An 18,134-nucleotide genomic window follows, 5' to 3' on the forward strand; every position below is an offset into this window, starting at 1 on the left:
TTTCTGGCATCTTTGTCAAAAATTATATGTTCATAGGTGTGTGGATTAATGTCAGGGTCTTCAATTTGATTCCATTGATCCTCATGTATGTTTTTATGCCAGTACCAAGCTATTTTTATTGCTGTAACTCTATAGTAGAGCTTGAGGTCAGAGATGGTGATGCCTGCAGAGGTTGTTTTATTGTACAGGATTATTTTGGCTATCCTGGGTTTTTTGTTTTTCCATATGAAGTTGAGTATTATTCTTTCCAGGTCTATGAAGAATTGTGTTGGTATTTTGATGGGGATTGCATTGAATCTGTAGATTGCATTTGGTAAGATTGCCATTTTTACTGTGTGAGTGGGGGTAATGAAGGGCAAGTTTCCAGGGCAGGAGAGCTTAGGGGAGCAGGAGATCCCAGCTTGATAAAGAACAGAAATGGAGAAAAAGGAACAACAGACATGATAATTGAAGACCACATGATAATAGGAGTAAGCAAATTGCTAGAGAGGTCCCCAGAAATCCACAATGATATCTCTACTGTAGACTACTGGCAATGGTCAAGAGAAAGCCCGAACTGACCTAGTCTGGTGATTGGATGGCCAAACACCTTAACTGTTGTGCTAGAACTCTCATCCAATAACTGATGGAAGTGGATGCAGAGATCTTTCGCCAGGCCCCAGGTGGAGCTCCCATAGTCTAATTGTCGAGAAAGAGGAGGGATTGTAAGGTCATGAAATGTTGAGACCAAGATGGGAAAAAGCACAGGGACAAATATCCAAACTAGTGGTAACACATGAACTATGAACCAAAAGCTGTGGAGCTCCAACTGGATCAGGCCCTCTGGATAAGTGAGACAATTGAATTGCTTGAACTCTTTGGGAGGCACCCAGGCTGTGGGACCTGGACCTGTCCTTAGTGCATGAGCTGGCTGTTTGAAACCTGGGGCTTATGCAGGGATACTTTGCTCACCCTGGAAGGAGGGGACTGGACCTGCCTGGACTGAATCTACCAGGTTGAACTGAATCCCCAGGGGAGTCTTGGCCCTGGAGGAGATGGGAATGGGAGGTGGCCTGGGGAGAAGGCAGGGTTGGGGGCGGGAGGGGGGAGGACAGGGGAACCCATGGCTGATATTTAAAATTAAATTAAATTTAAAAATAAATCCCAAAGACAACAACAACAACAACAAACCCTTATCTTTTCTTTTTATTAAGAGATTTTCTATTTGTTTTACATATCAACCACAGATTGCCCTGTCCTTCCTCCTCCCAAGCCCCAGCCTTCACCCCCCCCAACCCACCCCTCATTTCCACCTCCTCCAAGGCAAGGTCTCTCCTTGGGGAATCAGCAGAGCCTGGTATATTCAGTTGAAACAGGTCCAAGCCCCTCCTCCCTGCACCAAGTGTCTCACTAGGTTCCAAAAAGCCAACTCATGCACTAAGGGCAGGTCCCAGTCTCACTGCCTAGGGTCTCCTAAATAGTTCAATCTAAACAATTGTCTTTCTTATCCAGAGGACCTAGTCCAGTTCCCTGTGGGTTCCTCAGCTATTGATTCTCAGTTCATGTGTTTCCACTAGATTGGCTAGTTGTCTCTGTATTTTTTCAATCATGGTATAGATACCTCTTGATCATATGATTGCTCCTCCCTCTTGTGGATTGGACTCCTGGGGCTCCATCTGGGGCTTACTCATGTGTCTCTGCATCTGCTTCTATAAGTTACTGGATGAGGGTTCTATCACAACAGTTAGGGTGGTCACCAGAGTAGGTCAGCTCAGGCACTCTCTTGACTATTGCCAGTAGTCTATAGTGGAGTCATCTTTTTGGATTCCTGGGGACATCTCTAGTCCTCTGATTCTTCCTTTTCCCATGGTGTTTTCATTTATCATGGTATTTCTTTCCTTGTTCTCCCACTCTGTTCCTGATCCAGCTATGACATTCTGCTTCCCAAGCTCTTTTCCCTGACCCTTGCCCTTCATTACCCGCCTCACCCCAAGTTTGCTCATTTAAATCTCATCCCTTACTCTGATACTGGGTGATCCCTGTGTCTTTACTAGGGTCCTCTTTACTAGGTAGCCTCCTTGGATCTGTGAGTTGCAGTCTGGTTATCTTTTGCTTTACAGCTAGTATCCATTTATGAGTGAGTACAAACCACGTTTGTCTTTCTGAGTCTGGGTTACTTCACTCAGGATGGTCTTTTCTAGTTCCAAACATTTGCCTGCAAACCGCATGATGTCATTTATTTTTCTGTGCTGAGTAGTACTCCATTGTGTATATGTACCACATTTTCTTTATCCATTCTTCAGTTGAAGGGCATCTAGGTTGTTTCTAGATTCTGGCTATTAAAAATAATGCTGCTATGAACATAGTTGAGCATGTGTCCTTGTGGTATGATTGAGTATTCCTCAGGTATATGCCCAAGATTGGTATATCTGGGTCTTGAGGGAGATTGATTCCCAATTTCCTTTTTTAAAAATTTTATAATTAATTTAATTTTACAAATCAGCCATGGATTCCTCTGTTCTCCCTCATCTAAACCCCCAGCATTCTATCCCAATCCTCCCCTCATTCCCACCTCCTCTAAGACAAAGTCTCCCCTGGGGAAGCAGCTCAGCCTAGTAGATTCCGTTGAGGCATTTTCAGTCCCCTCTACCCTACTCCATGGCTGAGCAAAATGTCTCAGCATAGGCCCTAGGTTCCAGAAAGCCAGTTCATGCACCAAGGACAGGTCCCATCCCACTGCCTGGGGGCCTCCTAAATAGTTCAAGCTAATCAACTGTCTCTCTTATCCAGAGGGCCTGATGCAGTTCCAATGGTGCTCCCCAGCTATTGGTTCATAGTTCATGTGTTTCCACTAGTTTGGCTTTTTGTCCCTGCGCTTTTTCCAATCATGGTCTCAATATCTCTTGCTCATATAATCCCTCCTCTCTCTTCCCAATTGGACTCCTGGAGCTCCACCTGGGGCTTGCCTGTGAATCTCTGCATCTACTTCCATCAGTCACTGGATGAGGGTTCTATCATAATAGTTAGGGTGTTTGGCCATCAGATCACCAGAGTAGGTCAGCTAGGGCTTTCTGTTAACCATTGCCAGTAGTCTGTTGTGGAGGTATCTTTGTGGATTTCTGGGGACCTCTCTAGCACTCTGATTCTTCCTATTCCCATTGGGTCTTCATTTTCCCAGTACTTGGGTGGCAGAGGCAGGCAGATCTCTGTGAGTTTTTAGGCCAGCCTTGCCGACAGAATGAGATCCTGGACAGGCACCAAATCTACACAGAGAAACCCTGTCTCAAATAAGCAAACAAACAAATGGCTCTCTACATGGGCAACCTGAACATGGGGGGTGGTGGAGGGTAAGGGTCGGGGGAAAGAGAGCTTAGGGGAGTGGGAGGTCCCAGCTGGATCAGGAACAGAGTGGAAGAACAAGGAAAGAGATTCCCAATTTACTGTGTATGTGCCATACTGATTTCCAAATGGGCTGTACCTTTTTGTATTCCCATCAACTGTGTAGGAGTGTTCCCCTTGCTGCACACCCTCTCCAACATAAGTTGTCTTCAGTGTTTTTGATCTTAGCCATTCTGACAGGTGTTCTCTCAGAGTTGTTTTGACGTGCATTTCCATGATAACTAAGGATGTTGAGCAATTCCTTAAATATCTTTCAGCCATTTGATCTTCTTCTGTTGATATTTCTATGTTTAGCTCTATAGCCCAATTTTTAATTGGACTGTTAGGTATTTCAATGTCTAGTTTTTGGGGTTCTTTATACATTCTGGAGATCAGCCCTCTGTCAGATCTGGGGTTGGTGAAGACCTTTCCCCATTCTGTAGGCTGTTGTTTTGTCTTATTGACCATGTCCTTTGCTCTACAAAAGCTTCTCAGTTTCAAGAGGTCCCATTTATTAATTGTTGCTCTCAGGGTCTGTGCAATAGGTGTTATATTTAGGAAGTGATCTCTGGTGCCAATGTATTCAAGACTACTTCCTACTTTCTCTTCTATCAGGTTCAGAGTAACTGGATTTATGTTGAGATCTTTGACCTATTTGGACTTAAGTTTTGTGCAAGGTGACAGATATGGGTCTATTTGCAATCTTCTACATGTTGACATCCAATTATGCCAGTACCATTTGTTGAAGATGCTTTCTTTTATTCCATTGTACAGTTTTGGCTTCTTTGTCAAAAATTAGGTGTCATACATATGCAGATTAATGTCAGGGTCTTCAGTTCAGTTCCATTGGTCTACATGTTGGTTTTATGCCAGTACCAAGCTGTTTTTATTACTATATCTCTGCAGTAGAGCTTGAAGTCAGGGATCGTGATGCCTCCAAAGGTTGTTCTATTGTATAGGATTCTTTTGGCTATTCTAGGTTTTTTGTTTTTCTATATGAAGCTGAGTATTGTTCTTTCCATGTCTGTGAAGAATTGTGTTGGTATTTTGATGAGGACTGCATTGAATCTGTAGATTGCTTTTGCTAAGAATGCCATTTATACTATGTTAATCCTGGCTATCAATGAGCATAGGGGATATTTCCATTTTCTGATATCTTCTTTAATTTCTTTCTTTAGGGACTTAAATTCTTGTCATACAGGTCCTTTGCTTGCTTAGTTAGAGTTACCTGAAGTGGGTAGGCATTCCAGCCTTGGCGTGGAAGTTCCAACACCCATTGAGGCTTTCGTAATGGTCACGGCCACAAAGTGGGTCTGAGGGAGGACACTGAAGACCCAGGATTGAGAGGAGAGGCTTCTCTTGGTTCTAGGACCCTGGATGCTGGAGGTAGACTGAGCAGAATTCTCCAGAGGACAATGCCGGACTGTGCCATACCTTTCCCAGACCCTGCAACCTATCCCTTTCTAAGTTACCCCACAAAATAAACCTCCCTTTTAACTATGTGGAGTGGCCTTAATAATTTCACCAAGGGGTTGGGGATTTAGCTCAGTGGTAGAGTGCTTGCCTAGCAAGTGCAAGGCCCTGGGTTCGGTCCTCAGCTCCAGATTTAAAAAAAAAAAAAAAGGAAAAAATAATTTCACCAATAGTTACCCCAAGGTATTTTATGTTATTTCTGGCTATTATAAAGTGAGATGTTTCTCTGATTTCTTTCTCAGGAAATTTATCATTTGTATATAGGATGGCTACTGATTTTTTTGACATAATCTTGCAAATCGCTACATTACTGAAGGTGTTTATCAGCTGTAAAAGTTCCTTGATCGAATTTTTGTGGTCACTCCTGTATAATAAGAGGTCATCTACAAATAGTGAAAGTTGGACTTCTTCCTTTCCAATTTATATCCTCTTGATCTCCTTTTGTTGTTTTATTGCTATACATAGAAATTCAAGTACTATATTGACCAAATTTGGGGAGAGCAGACAGCTTTGTCTTGTTCCTGATTTTAAGTGGAACCACTTTGTTTCTCTACATTTACTTTGATGTTGGCTGTTGGCTTGCTGTAAATTGCCTTATTATGTTTTGGTATGTTCCCTGTATTTCTGATCTCTCCAAGACCTTTATCATGAAGGAGTGTTGGATTTTGTCAAAGGCATTTTCAGCATCTAGTGAAATGACTATGTAGTGTTTTTCTTTCAGATTGTTTGTATAGTGTATTACATTGACAGATTTTCATGTGTTGAACCAAACTTGCTTCTTTGGGATGATGCCTGCTTGATCATGGTGGATAATTGTTTAAAGTGTTCTTGGAGTCTGTTTGCCAATATGTTATTGAGTATTTTTGCATAACTGTTCATGAAGGAGATTGGTCTTTAATTTTCTTTCTTTTTTGCATTTTTGTTTGGCTTTGGAATCAGAGTAACTATAGCCTCATAGAAGGAGTTTAGTAATGTTCCTTCTGTTTCTATTGTGTGGAACAATTTAAAAGGTATTGGTATTAACTCTTCTTTGAAGATCTGGAATAATTCTGTTTTGAAACCATCTGGTCCTATGCTTTTTTGGTTGGGATACTTTTAATAACTGTTTCTATTTCCTTAGGGTTTATTGGTCTATTCTAATAGTTCATCTAGTCATGATTTAACTTAGGTATGTGGTACCTATCCAGAAAACTGTCCATTTCTTTTAGATTTTCCAATTTTGTGGAGTAGAGGTTTTTGAAGTTTGACCTGATGATTCTCTGGATTTCCTCATTGTCTGTTGTTATGCCTCCCTTTTCATTTGTGATTTTGCTAATTTGGATGCTCTCTCTCTGCCTTTTAATTAGTCTGGATAAGGCCTGTCTATCTTGTTGATTTTCTCAAAGAACCATCTCTTTGTTTCATTAATTATTTATATATATTGTTCTCTTTGTTTCTAGTTTATTGATTTCAGCTCTGTATTTGATAATTTCCTGGTGTCTGTTCCTCCTGGGTGTCTTTGCTTCTTCTTGTTCTAGAGCTTTCAGGTGTGCTGTTAAGTCACTAGTGTGAGATTTCTCCAACTTCTTTATGTGGGCATTTAGTGCTATGAATTTTCCTCTTAGCACTGCTTTCATAGTGTCCCATAAGTCTGGGTATGTGGTGTATTAATTTTCATTGATCTCTAGGAAGTCTTTAATTTTTTTCTTTATTTCTTCCTTGACCCATTGGTGATTCAGTTGAGTATTATTCATTTTCTATGAGATTGTAGGCTTTCTGTAGTTTTTGTTGTTGAAATCTCCTTTTAAACCATGGTGGTCTGATAGAACACAGGAGGTTATTCCAATATTTTTGTATCTGTTGAGGTTTGCTTTGTGACTGAGCATGTGTTTGATTTTAGAGAAGGTTCCATTGGGTGCTGAGAAGAAGTTATATTCTTTTTGTTAGGGTGGAATGTTCTGTAGATATGAGTTAAGTCCATTTGAGTCATAACATCAGTTAAGTCCATTATGTCTCTGTTAAGTTTTGATTTGGCGGATCTGTCCAATGGTGAGAGTGGGGTGTTGAAGTCTCCCACTATTAATATGTGGGGTTTTATGTATGATTTAAGCTTTAGCAATATTTCTTTTACACATATTGGTGCCCTTGTGTTTGGGACATAAATGTTCAGAGTTGAAACTTCATCCTGGTGGATCTTTCCTGTGATGAGTATGTAATGTCCTTCTTGAACTCTTTTGATTGGTTTTAGTTTGAAGTCTATTTTGTTTGGTATTAGGATAGCTATATCAGCTTGCTTCTTAAGACCATTTCGTTTGTAAGATGTTCCCAGTCTTTTATTCTGAGGTAGTATCTGTCTTTGAAACTGAGGTATGTTTCTTGTATGCAGCAGAAAGATGGGTCCTGTTATTGTATACATTCTGTTAGCCTGTATCTTTTTTATAGGTGAATTAAGTCTATTGATATTAAGGGATATTAATGACCAGTGACTGTTAGTTGCTGTTATCTTTTGTTGGTAGTGTGTGTGTTTATTTCTCCTCTTTGGAATTTACTGCTGTGGGGTTATCTATTGCCTGTGTTTTCATGGGTGTATCTGGTTTCCTTAGGTTGGAATTTTCCTTGTAGTGCTTTCTGTAAGGCTGGATTTGTGGATAGGTATTGTTTAAATCTGGTTTTGTCTTGGAATGTCTTGTTTACTCAGTTTATGGTGATTGAAAATTTTGCTGGGTGTATTAGTCTAGCCTGGCATCCATGGTCTTTTAGTGTCTGCATTACATCTGTCTAGGTCCTTCTGGCTTTCAAAGTCTCCATTGAGAAATCAGGTGTTATTCTGATGGGCTTGCCTTTATAAGTCACTTGGCTTTTTTCTGTTGCTGCTCTTAACATTCTTTCATTATTCTGTAGGTTTAGGTAGTAGTTTAATTATTATGTGGCAAAGAGATGGGGGGGTAGTCTGTTTGGTGTTCTTGTATCTTCATAGGTATTTCCTTCTTTAAGTTGGGAAAGTTTTCTTCTATGATTTTGTTGAATATATTTTCTGTGCCTTTGTGTTGGTATTCTCCTCTTCCTTCTATCCCTATTATTCTTAGGTTTGGCCTTTTCATGGTGTTCTAGATTTCCAGGATGTTTTGTTTAAGACTATTTCCTCTATTGTATCCTCTACACCAGAGATTCTCTCATCCATCTCTTGTATTCTGCATCTGTGTTTTCTGTTCATTTACTCAGATTTTCTATTTTCAGCATTCCCTTTGATTGTGTCTTCTTCATTGGTTCTATTTCATTCTTCAGGTCTTGAACTGTTTCCCTCACATGTTTAAATACTTTTTCGTGTTTTTTTCTTTCTTTCTTTAAGGGGTTTATTGATTTCTTCCATTTTTGTGTTTGTCTTTTCCTCAATTTCATTTTTTCTTGAAAGGCCTCTAGCATCTTCATGATGCTATTCTTAAGGTCTCCTTCTTCTGCTTCTTCTACACTATGATGTTCAGGTCTTGCTGTTGGAGGATGGGTAGCTTCTGGTGATGACATATTGCTCTTTATGTTGTATGTTATTATGCCTTGACATCTGTCCATCTCCTCCTCTAATAAGTATATGTGGTGCCTGTGTCTGAGCAAGTTACTATTGGTCCACTCTGTGCTTGTTTTGTCTGTGTCCTAGGGGCCCCCTTTGGGTCCAGTTTTAGTTCTTGGTCTCATTGGAGCAGGCAGATTCTGTGTCTCCAGTAGCTGCTCTTGGGTCAACATAAACTTGTTGATTCTGTGACTCACGAGCCATCCTTGGTCTTATCAGGGCTTTTGGTCCAGTCAGAGCTGACAGATTCTGTGTTTCAGGAAGCCTTTCTTGGTCCAATGAGAGGTGGAAGATTCTATGTCTCAGAAAGCCACTCTTGGTCTAATGAGGGGTGTCAGATTCCCTGTCTCAGGGGTACTCTTGTTCCAATGAGAGCTCTTTATCCTATGAGAGCTGGCAGTTTGGTTTCTGTGCTTCAGGAAGTGGCTGGGGTCTTAGGCAGATGTGTATGGGGGCAGGATATGTAGATTGCAGGGTCTGGTGGGGGGTCTTCATGAGGGGGGCCTTTCTGCAGGAGCCCTGCCTGCTGGCCAGCAACTGGGACAGAGTTGGTTAGTGATTCCCTGGGATGGGCTGTGTTCCAGGGATGGGTCCAAGGGGCAGGACTCTCTGGGTATGAGCAGAGTCACTCACTTCTTGATCCAATGAGAGTTGGTGGTTTGCTTTCTGTGCCTCAGGAGGTGGCTGGTTCTCAGGCAGATAGGCATGGGGGCAGGGCGTGGAGATTGCAGGGACCAGTGGGGGGTCTTGGTGGGGCAGAAGGCCTTGCCCAGGTGTCCTGCCTTCTGGCCAGCAACTGGGACAGAGTTGGGCAGGGGATGCAGGGGATGGGCTGTTTCTTAGTTAATTTCATTGGTCTCACTCATCTCTGTCCAAGAAAATTCTACTTAATACTAAGATGGTGCTCACAGCACCATGATTGTTTTTGGAAATATTTCTTACTCACAGAATTAAAGATTACATATCTTTTGTCACACATTTGAAAGAAGTCAAATTGCACCTTAGTCTAACATGGTTGTTATTTATTTACATTTTTGTCATATATATTGTATTTTCTTTTCAAGCTTGAGCTCCTGAGGTGTGGTTCAAATTACAGGCAAAATACAGTCAAGTTGATGAGAATAGAAACTTCTTGAGAAATTTTACAATTGATTTACTTTAAAGTAGAATTACCATTCTACTACATGTATTTAGCAATTATTATATAAAATATGTAAAAATGGAATTTAGATAATAAATATGAATTATGCCATGCATTGATCTACATTCCTTTATTATAACAGAATAACTCAATTTGGGTGAGTTTATAATGAAAAGAAGCTTATCCAAGTTACAGTTGTGGAAGTTCAACTCCTGGTGTCAACATCAGTCACATTGGTTGAAAGCATCGCACATAATAATGGCAACATAATGGCTAAAGAATGTGTGATTTGAAAAGTCAAGAGAAGAGAAAGAACAGGTTTATGTCTCCCATAGAAGTTAACTCAAAGTCTAATGAGGCCTATTTTAACCATCTTTTGGGTAAGGGCTTCTAATAACCTTCTACAAAGGTGTCCTCTTAATGATCCCATGACATCTGCATAGCCATATTGAGCACCAACTTTATGACAGATGAATCCTTGAAGACAAATGATCAGAGAGCTAAAAGAGTGTATATATGCATATATGTCAATTTATTCATGGGTGCTAAGGGAAAACAGACTCACATATACAGTATAATGCAGATCCAGTTGTAGAATCCTTCCTTTTTGCCCATGGGTGTATTGAACAGCCCTCTAGCCTCCGGCCACACAAAGAGAGAAACAGTACATACCCCTCCTCAGTTTTAAACAGTCACATACCCAGAAAAAAACCATGCCTCTATTAGGCCAGATACCCCAAGGTCATTAGCAGTGTGAATTCTCACAACAGACAAACTACAGCTCTTGTGACTTGAAGTGGAGTTTAAAAGTGAGCATTAATAAGCCTGCCTCTGGGATCCATCTTGTGGATCTTTTGACATAGGATGATATGGTTCACTTGTGTATCTTATCTACTAAGCATTGATGTGGAAAAGTACTGGGAAAAGTGCTGTAGGCAAGAGTCATCAATAGAATGACTAAAGTTGAGGACAGTCTTCAGTGTTAGTTTGAGCAGTAGAAGTTGTAAATTCAAACAATAAGCTTCCAATCACATTTATCTTTCACACTAGAAAGTTAAGTTAGTATATAAAGTAATAGGCTTTGCTATCGACATTTCCTTCTTGGTTCCCCCTTCCTCCATAGCACTATTCCATGATACATGTATCCCTTTTGATGACTTTTTATGTGCTATCATTGCCTCCTTTTTAATTTCATCACCTGAAAAGGCAAATACACACACACACACACACACACACACACACACACACACACACACACACTTTAGGTTTCATATATAAGAGAATAAAATCATTGGGTTTTACATTTTATTTTTCTAACTGCTTAGTTTCTAGGCAGCAACTTGAAACATGATCTTCTTGTTCTAATACTATCATTGGAAAGTTCCCTTTGTGTGCTAAAATATCCAAGCCAAGATATGCAGGATTAAAAGAAATTGTGGGCGGCCATCTCCCACCTTTTAAAGGGTTCCATTGAGGAGAAGAGAGGAATAAGAAACATTTTAGATAGAAAGATAGGAAAGACGAGAAAGACAGAAACACAGGGTAGCTTTGGGAGAACCTGGATCAAAATAAAACAGCCCCTTCTGGCTCTTCAAAAAGGCTTTTTATAACAATGCCAAGGGGACAAAAGACCTCCCCCTTCTCATTAAAGCACACTGCACAGTTAAGTGCAGAAGCTTTCAAACACCTGGTAACCATGCCTGTTGTCTAATCATTCCCTTATGCAGCCCTACTGGGAAGAGCAAGCTCAGATCCCACTAGGAAATTTCTCTGGGTCACCAAAACTTCCCCTTCTTAATATTTTAGAGGGTCTCTCAGACTCTTCAGATAGACCTGCCTTAGGTCATTCTTCTTCCCTAGTCAGCCTTACCCTTCCTTGAGATACACTTTCCATCAAGCATACTACTCTGTCTTAGGTTGGAAGCTAGCAAGAAGAATGTTACCTGTCCATGACTACCAGCCTCTGGCAGGGGGGAAGTACAGAACTTAACTCAGCTCTGAATCAGGTCTCTACTAAGAGCTTGCAAATAGTTGAAACAACCACAGAAATTCCTAGGGCTGCCACTCCCCCATGCCCAGTAAAGGAGTAGAGGATGACAAAGAGAGATATCCTTTTTGAATGGGTCTAAGACATCTATAACAGCCTTAACTTTGCCAAGCCCTTTTTTTATATCAATAAACTCTTGATGCAAATGCATTAAATAAATCAATAAACAAGTGATGTAACAGCATCAAACTTAAAGACTACCTTAATTTCAACAAATCATGGTTCTTTAATATCACCAGGTTAACAAAATTCTAGTCTGAAAATTACTATACATATTTATAATTCAAACTGACATTCAAAAGCAAACTCTGTACAGAACTACTTTGCAAACATTAGCAATTATCTAAAAGAGATCTCTTAATAGAACCATTACATTTTCTTCCAATAAGACAGAGGGTACATGAATCATGATTACCATAGTTATCATAGTGAACTCAAAACTGTTTCATTTCTGAGGTTTGCAAAATCTCAAAAAAGTCAGTCCTAATAATGGTCTTAAAGTTCTCCTGAAAGTTTTAAACTACAGTCTAATTCATTAGCGGCTCTAGAGTCTTTGTAACCATTTCCTTGACCTCAGGATTTGGTGAGTGCCACAGCCAGGCGGCTGTAACACTCAGGACAATGCCATTCCCCCTGAGCCAACTTCTCCACTCGACCTTCCTAGCAATACCAGAACAAGTGAAAGTGTGCCCAGCAGCATATAGTCACTGGTGGGCATGGAGGTGGTCCCTTTACCTAAATTCATTGCAGTTCTCCTGAATGCAAGAATTCAACTAAGTTCAAACAAATGTTGCTGAAACTTCACTCCAAGCTACAGAGGCAATTTCAATTAGCTCTCCCTAGAGTGAAGGTAGAATTACCATACTGAGCTACATTTCTGTTCAGCTAGTAAGATTAAGAAACTGTGTCTTCTAGGATCCACACATTGTTTTACAGCTAGCAATCAAAAGTGGTGTGGCTCTGGGCTCTGTTTCATTCCAGTCTTTACAGTCTCAGTAACTGAACACCAAAAAGTGTCAAAACCTTTGTTCCAAACTTCCTCTCAGCAGTTGTGGTGGGGGGAGGCTTAGTCTCCTGCTTTCCCCAGACTGCAGGATGGAACATCAATGTCAGGAACATTGGTTCATCTGCTCTCACTCCAACTCCTCTGGAGGAGCATCAGCAGCTAAGGTGTCATCAGAGCTGACATTCCTTTGTTCCACACAGTGCACCAAGTCCTCACGCAGCCATTGAGCTTCATTTGGTGACTGAGGGTACAATACCTCCCTCTTAATTTTTTGAAGCTGTATCTTAAGCCTGCCATGAGCTCTTTCCACTATGTCTTGTTCTTGATAGACTTTTATTGGCCCAATGTTTCCCTCACTTGCATTTCAAGCAAAACCCAGGTTCCTTATTTGCACTTAAGCTTTTTCCACACCCAAAGCAATTTTCTGGTGTTTTGACAATTTTGCCATTCCATGACCCCCACCCCCCCTTTTTTTTTTTAACCTGAAAATCTAACCCAGGGCCTTGTGCTTTCTAGACAAGCACTCTACCACTGAGCTAAATCCCCAACACTTTACCATGAGCTTTAATGTCTAAAGGGCCTCAAAGCAGACTGACAAGCAGCATTAGCATTTTAATTGGCTCCTGACAGGCAAGCTTTGATCATCTCTTTCCAAGCAACCACCTTAATCTTAATATAAAACTGGACATGTATGACTGCTTCCACGGGGTATTCCTATGCTTCCTTACTACCTCTGCACCCAAGTCCCTGTTCAGGAGTCATCTGTGGGAGGCCAGCTCCCACCTTTTAAAGGGTTCCTAGGAGGAGGAGAGAGGTATAAGAAACATTTTAGACAGAAAGATAGCAGAGAGCAGAAAGACAGAAACACAGGATATTTTCTGAAATACCTGGATCAAAATCCAATGGCCCTTTCTGTCTCTTCCTAAGGGATTTTGTAACAAAAGGGCAAGGCAAAAGATCTCCCATTTGCCATCAAAGCACACTGCACAGCCAAGTGCAGACCCTTCCAAACACCTAGTAACCATACCCATGGTCCAGTCATTCCCTTATGTAGCCTGCTGGGCAGAGCAAGCTCAGATCTCACTAAGAAACTTCTCTGGGTCTCCACAGAAAATGACTTTAATATTGATGACTATAAAAGATGTAATCATGTAACTTACACAGATTGGCAAGAGAGCAAGCCCCTCACCAAATATATGTATATATATATATATATATATATATATATATATATATATATATATATATATATATATAATGTGAAGTAAACAGCATTATACACCTGCCCATGCAGACTGCTTCTTTGAGATCTACTATAATCATTGATGACTTCTAAGGCAGAAGAAAATAAATCAACACTTATGATGGACTGGAATAGATCCTTAGTGGAAGTGTGATTCAAGAAAAAATAGTTTGGGAAGCAGAGCTCTATCGATATCAGAATGACTAAAGTTGAAGATTTTGAATAATGCTGTAAATTCACATGGAAAGGTGCAGTATTATCACCTAGAATATCCTCCCCTGACTCTGTTAAGCAGATATCATTAAGAAGAAAATAAATATCTCCCTGTATTAAAGAGAGGAATGGAAAATGAATTCCTGTGGGCCTATTTATTTTTAATTAAAAATATTTTATTTTATGAAAAGCAATGTGTTTTACATACTAAGTAACACTATAATTTGTATAGCTTTAAATAGAAGGAAAAAATTCAAGCCACAGAGACTCTTCTCATAAAATATATTAAAAATAATTTTATTCTAATGAGTTAGGATTTTATTTAGCCCATTCTACTGGCCTCAAAGTCATAAGTCAATGATAAGCCTTGAACTTTTGATACTTCTGTCTCCATTTCTAGAGAGATTATAGGCTTGTATTTGACTAGCTGTGAAATACTTTCATTGAGTATAACAGTCTTCCAAATAGTATGAAGAAGCTCTTCAAAATATTTTTTTTTACAGGTTTAACCATCACACCAATATGAAGATCTATGAATATTTTGTGGACTTATGCAGTCACTTATTAAGCAGAAAGGACATCATGGACTCCTTAAGGAATAAGAATTTTGACCTGTTATTTTTAGATGCAACAGATCCTTGTGTTTTCTTGATTGCTGAGAAACTTGGGAAACAATTTGTGGCCTTTCTTCCCACTCATTTTAGCATTATAGACTATGGGATACCGCACCCTTTGTCTTTTGTTCCAGGATTTGGTTCCAGTTTAACTGACCAAATGTACTTCTGGGCCAGAGTGAAGAACTTCCTGATGTCCCTTGATTCATCTGTGAAGCAAAGAGAAATACTTTCTCAATATGACAGCATCATCCAGGAGCATTTTGCCGAAGGCTCTCGGCCAATTTTGTCTCACCTTCCACAGAAAGCAGAGTTGTGGTTTGTCAATTCTGACTTTGCCTTGGATTTTGCTCATCCTATGCTTCCCAACATGGTCTATGTGGGAGGTTTAACAGACAAACCTGTTAGATCAATACCTCAAGTGAGTGAAACCTTAGCCCTCAGTTTATCTTTCATTCAGAGCCCTGCAGTGCTTAGATGGTGTCTTAGTTAGGGTTTCTATTGCTGTAAAGAGACTCTATGACCACAGCAACACTGGTAAAGAAAAACATTTAATTTGGGTGACTTCCCATTTCAGAAGCTTAGTCCATTTTTATCATGGTGGGAAACATGGTACCATGTAGGAAGACATGATGTTGGAGAGGGAGCTCAGAGTTCTACAATTTGATCCATAGGCAACAGGAAGTGAACTGTGACATCAGACATAGTTGAGCATAGGATACCTAAAAGCCCCCCCTGCAGTGACACACTTCCTTCAACAAGTCCACACTCACTCCTATTAGGCCATACCCCATAATGGAGCCTCTCCCTTTGGGGGCCATTTTATTTCAAACCATCATAGGAGAAAATTGTCACTAGGTAAAGATATCCTGGAAGGCAGTACTCTAAGGCAATAGAAGAATTCTCAGTCTACATGTATAGGTTTGTGAAAGTACAATGTTAGAATACTCCATGCTAAGTTTGAATATGTGGTTAGATATTACAAAATGTGAGTCTCTTTTGTCTCTCTCTATTCCTGGCTGTGGTGGATTAACTCCTTTAGTTAGTATTGGTATTTCCAATTGAATATATATATATATATATATATATATATATATATATATAATATATATATATAATAGAGTGAATGTCAATATACTTAGTATATGTTACAGGGGCAGGTTCTTCAAAATGAAACAGATAATACTTTCAGAAGGCATGTATCTAGATAGAACTCAGCACTATTGACAAGAAGAATGGCTTCTGATATTCTGTGTTCCCATCCTGTTGAGCACTTGATACTCTATCCCGCTACTGTAAACCATCAAATCTACCATGTAGTTCCCATTTCTATGCAGGCTCTTAATCACTATCACTGAAAATTTACAAGAACAGAAAGCTAAGGATGTTAGATTGGTTGTTCTCTGTCACTGTGGGGTTCCCTCACCTGTGATGGGAGTATAAGCCTTTAGTTTAATAAATGGTGGCCCAGATGCTGAAGTGATGAAGGTGATGATTATCCTCTGTTCAGATCAAAGCAGAAAGGGTATGGATTTTTTCTGGCTCTGTTGGGTACCACAGTGCCTATCCTACCTTGCAGTTTGTGTGAACAAGAGTTTGGGGAGTGATCACTGATATATATCACTTCTTTACATTGATTTTTTAACAGCCCAGTCAGTATTTTATTTGGCTTCTAAACACAAGCAAAGTAACAAGGTTATTTGCAATTGATTTAAAGAAAATTAGAGGATAACATCTCCTCAATAGCAAATCCTTGGCTGATATCTGTCATTACTGCAAGGACTTACATACTTTGAGTCGGGTTATACATTTATTGTCCTATGTCTATTGGCAAATTGTTTCATTGCTATTTGTCTTTAGAATGTAAAGATGAATTAGTTGATTTATCCTAAGTTTTGTTTGTTTTTTCTTTTTGTAGCTTTAATTTTTTTCTTTTTCTTTTTTCTTTATTAGGAAATTTTCTACTCAGTCCACATGCTATCCACAGACTCCCCTCCTCCCTCCTCCCACCCTCCAGTCCTCCTTCCCAAAGCCACCTCATATCCCACAAATTGAGGTCACCCATGGGGAGTCAGCAGAGCCCAGCACACTGAGCCTAGGCATGTCCAAGCCTCTTCCCACTGCACCAGGACTATGCAAGGTGTCACATCACAGGCACTGGATTCCAGAGGCCTGTTCATAGAACAGGGGCAGATCCCAATCTCCCTGCTTTGGTGCCCCCCAAACAGTTGGAGCCAAACAATCATCTTCCATATCCAGAGGACCTACTCCAGTCCCATGGAGGCTCCATATCTACCAGTTCACAGTTCATGGGCTTCCACTAGTGTGGCCAGTCATCTCTGCACATCCTCCCATCATGATCTCGATGTTTATCAAATGCAGTATCTCTCCTCTCTCTCATCAATTGAATTCCTGGAGTTCAGCCTGGTGCCTGACAATGGATCTCTGTATCTGCCTCCATCTATCATTGGACAAAGGCTCTATGATGACAGCTAGGTTATTTGCTAGGCTGGACAGACACCAGAAGAGACCAGTCCAGGCACGCTCTGGACCACTGCCAGCAGACCAAGCTGGGGTCAACCTTGTGGATTCCTAAGCGCCTCCCCAGCACCCTACCTCTCCCTATTCCCATGATACCCTCATAGATCATGATATCTTTCTCTGTGCCTTCCCATTCTGTCCCTGTTCCAGCTTGACCCTCCCATTTCACTATGTTCTCATCCCCCACTCCTCACACTTCCCACCCCCCAACTCAGTTCACTCATGTAGATCTCATCCACTCCTCCTTAACAGGATCATCCATGTGTCCCTCTCTGGAGTTGTGGGTTGCAGTCTGGCCATCCCTCCCCTCCCATTTAGTATACACTTATAAATGAGTACATACTATATTTGTCCTTCTGAGTCTGGGTTACTTCACTCAAGATGATATTTTCTAGATCCATCCATTTGCTTACAAATTTCATGATACCATTTTTTTTTCTTTTTTACTGTTGAGTAGTACTACATTGTGTATATGTGTCATATTTTCCTTATCCATACTTCAGTTGAGGGGCATCTAGGTTATTTCCAGGTTCTTGCTATTATGAATAATGCTGATATGAACATAGTTGAGCATGTGTCCTTGTGGTAATATTGAGCATTCCTTGGATATATGCCCAAGAGTGGTATAAGTGGGTCTTGAGGAAGACTTATTCCCAATTTTCTGAAAAACCGCCATATTGTTTTCCCAAGTGGCTGTCCAAGTTTGCATTCCCACCAATAGTGAAGGAGTGTTCCCTTGCTCCACATCCTCTCCAACAGAAGCTGTCTTCAGTGTTTTTGATCTTAGCCATTCTGACAGGTAAAAGTTGGTATCTCAGAGTTGTTTTGATTTGCGTTTCCCTGATGACTAAGGATGTTGAGCAATTGCTTAAATGCCTTTCAGCCATTTGAGATTCTTCTATTGAGAATTCTCTGTTAAGCTCTGTTTTTTAATTGGATTGTTCAGTATTTTGAT

The 18,134-nt window shown here is 40.3% G+C and overlaps 1 protein-coding gene across 1 annotated transcript in view; it reads left to right on the plus strand.

Annotated features, from left to right (window-relative positions):
- LOC118596183 (UDP-glucuronosyltransferase 3A2-like) overlaps positions 1–18,134 on the plus strand; it is a 50,793-nt gene that overhangs the window by 22,038 nt on the left and 10,621 nt on the right. Inside the window, exon 5 of the mRNA XM_036206927.1 lies at positions 14,528–15,059. Coding sequence (XP_036062820.1) covers positions 14,528–15,059 — 532 coding nt within the window. The remainder of the gene's footprint in view (positions 1–14,527; positions 15,060–18,134) is intronic.

The sequence above is a fragment of the Onychomys torridus genome, chromosome 15 (assembly GCF_903995425.1).
Source record: "Onychomys torridus chromosome 15, mOncTor1.1, whole genome shotgun sequence".
NCBI lineage: Eukaryota > Metazoa > Chordata > Mammalia > Rodentia > Cricetidae > Onychomys > Onychomys torridus.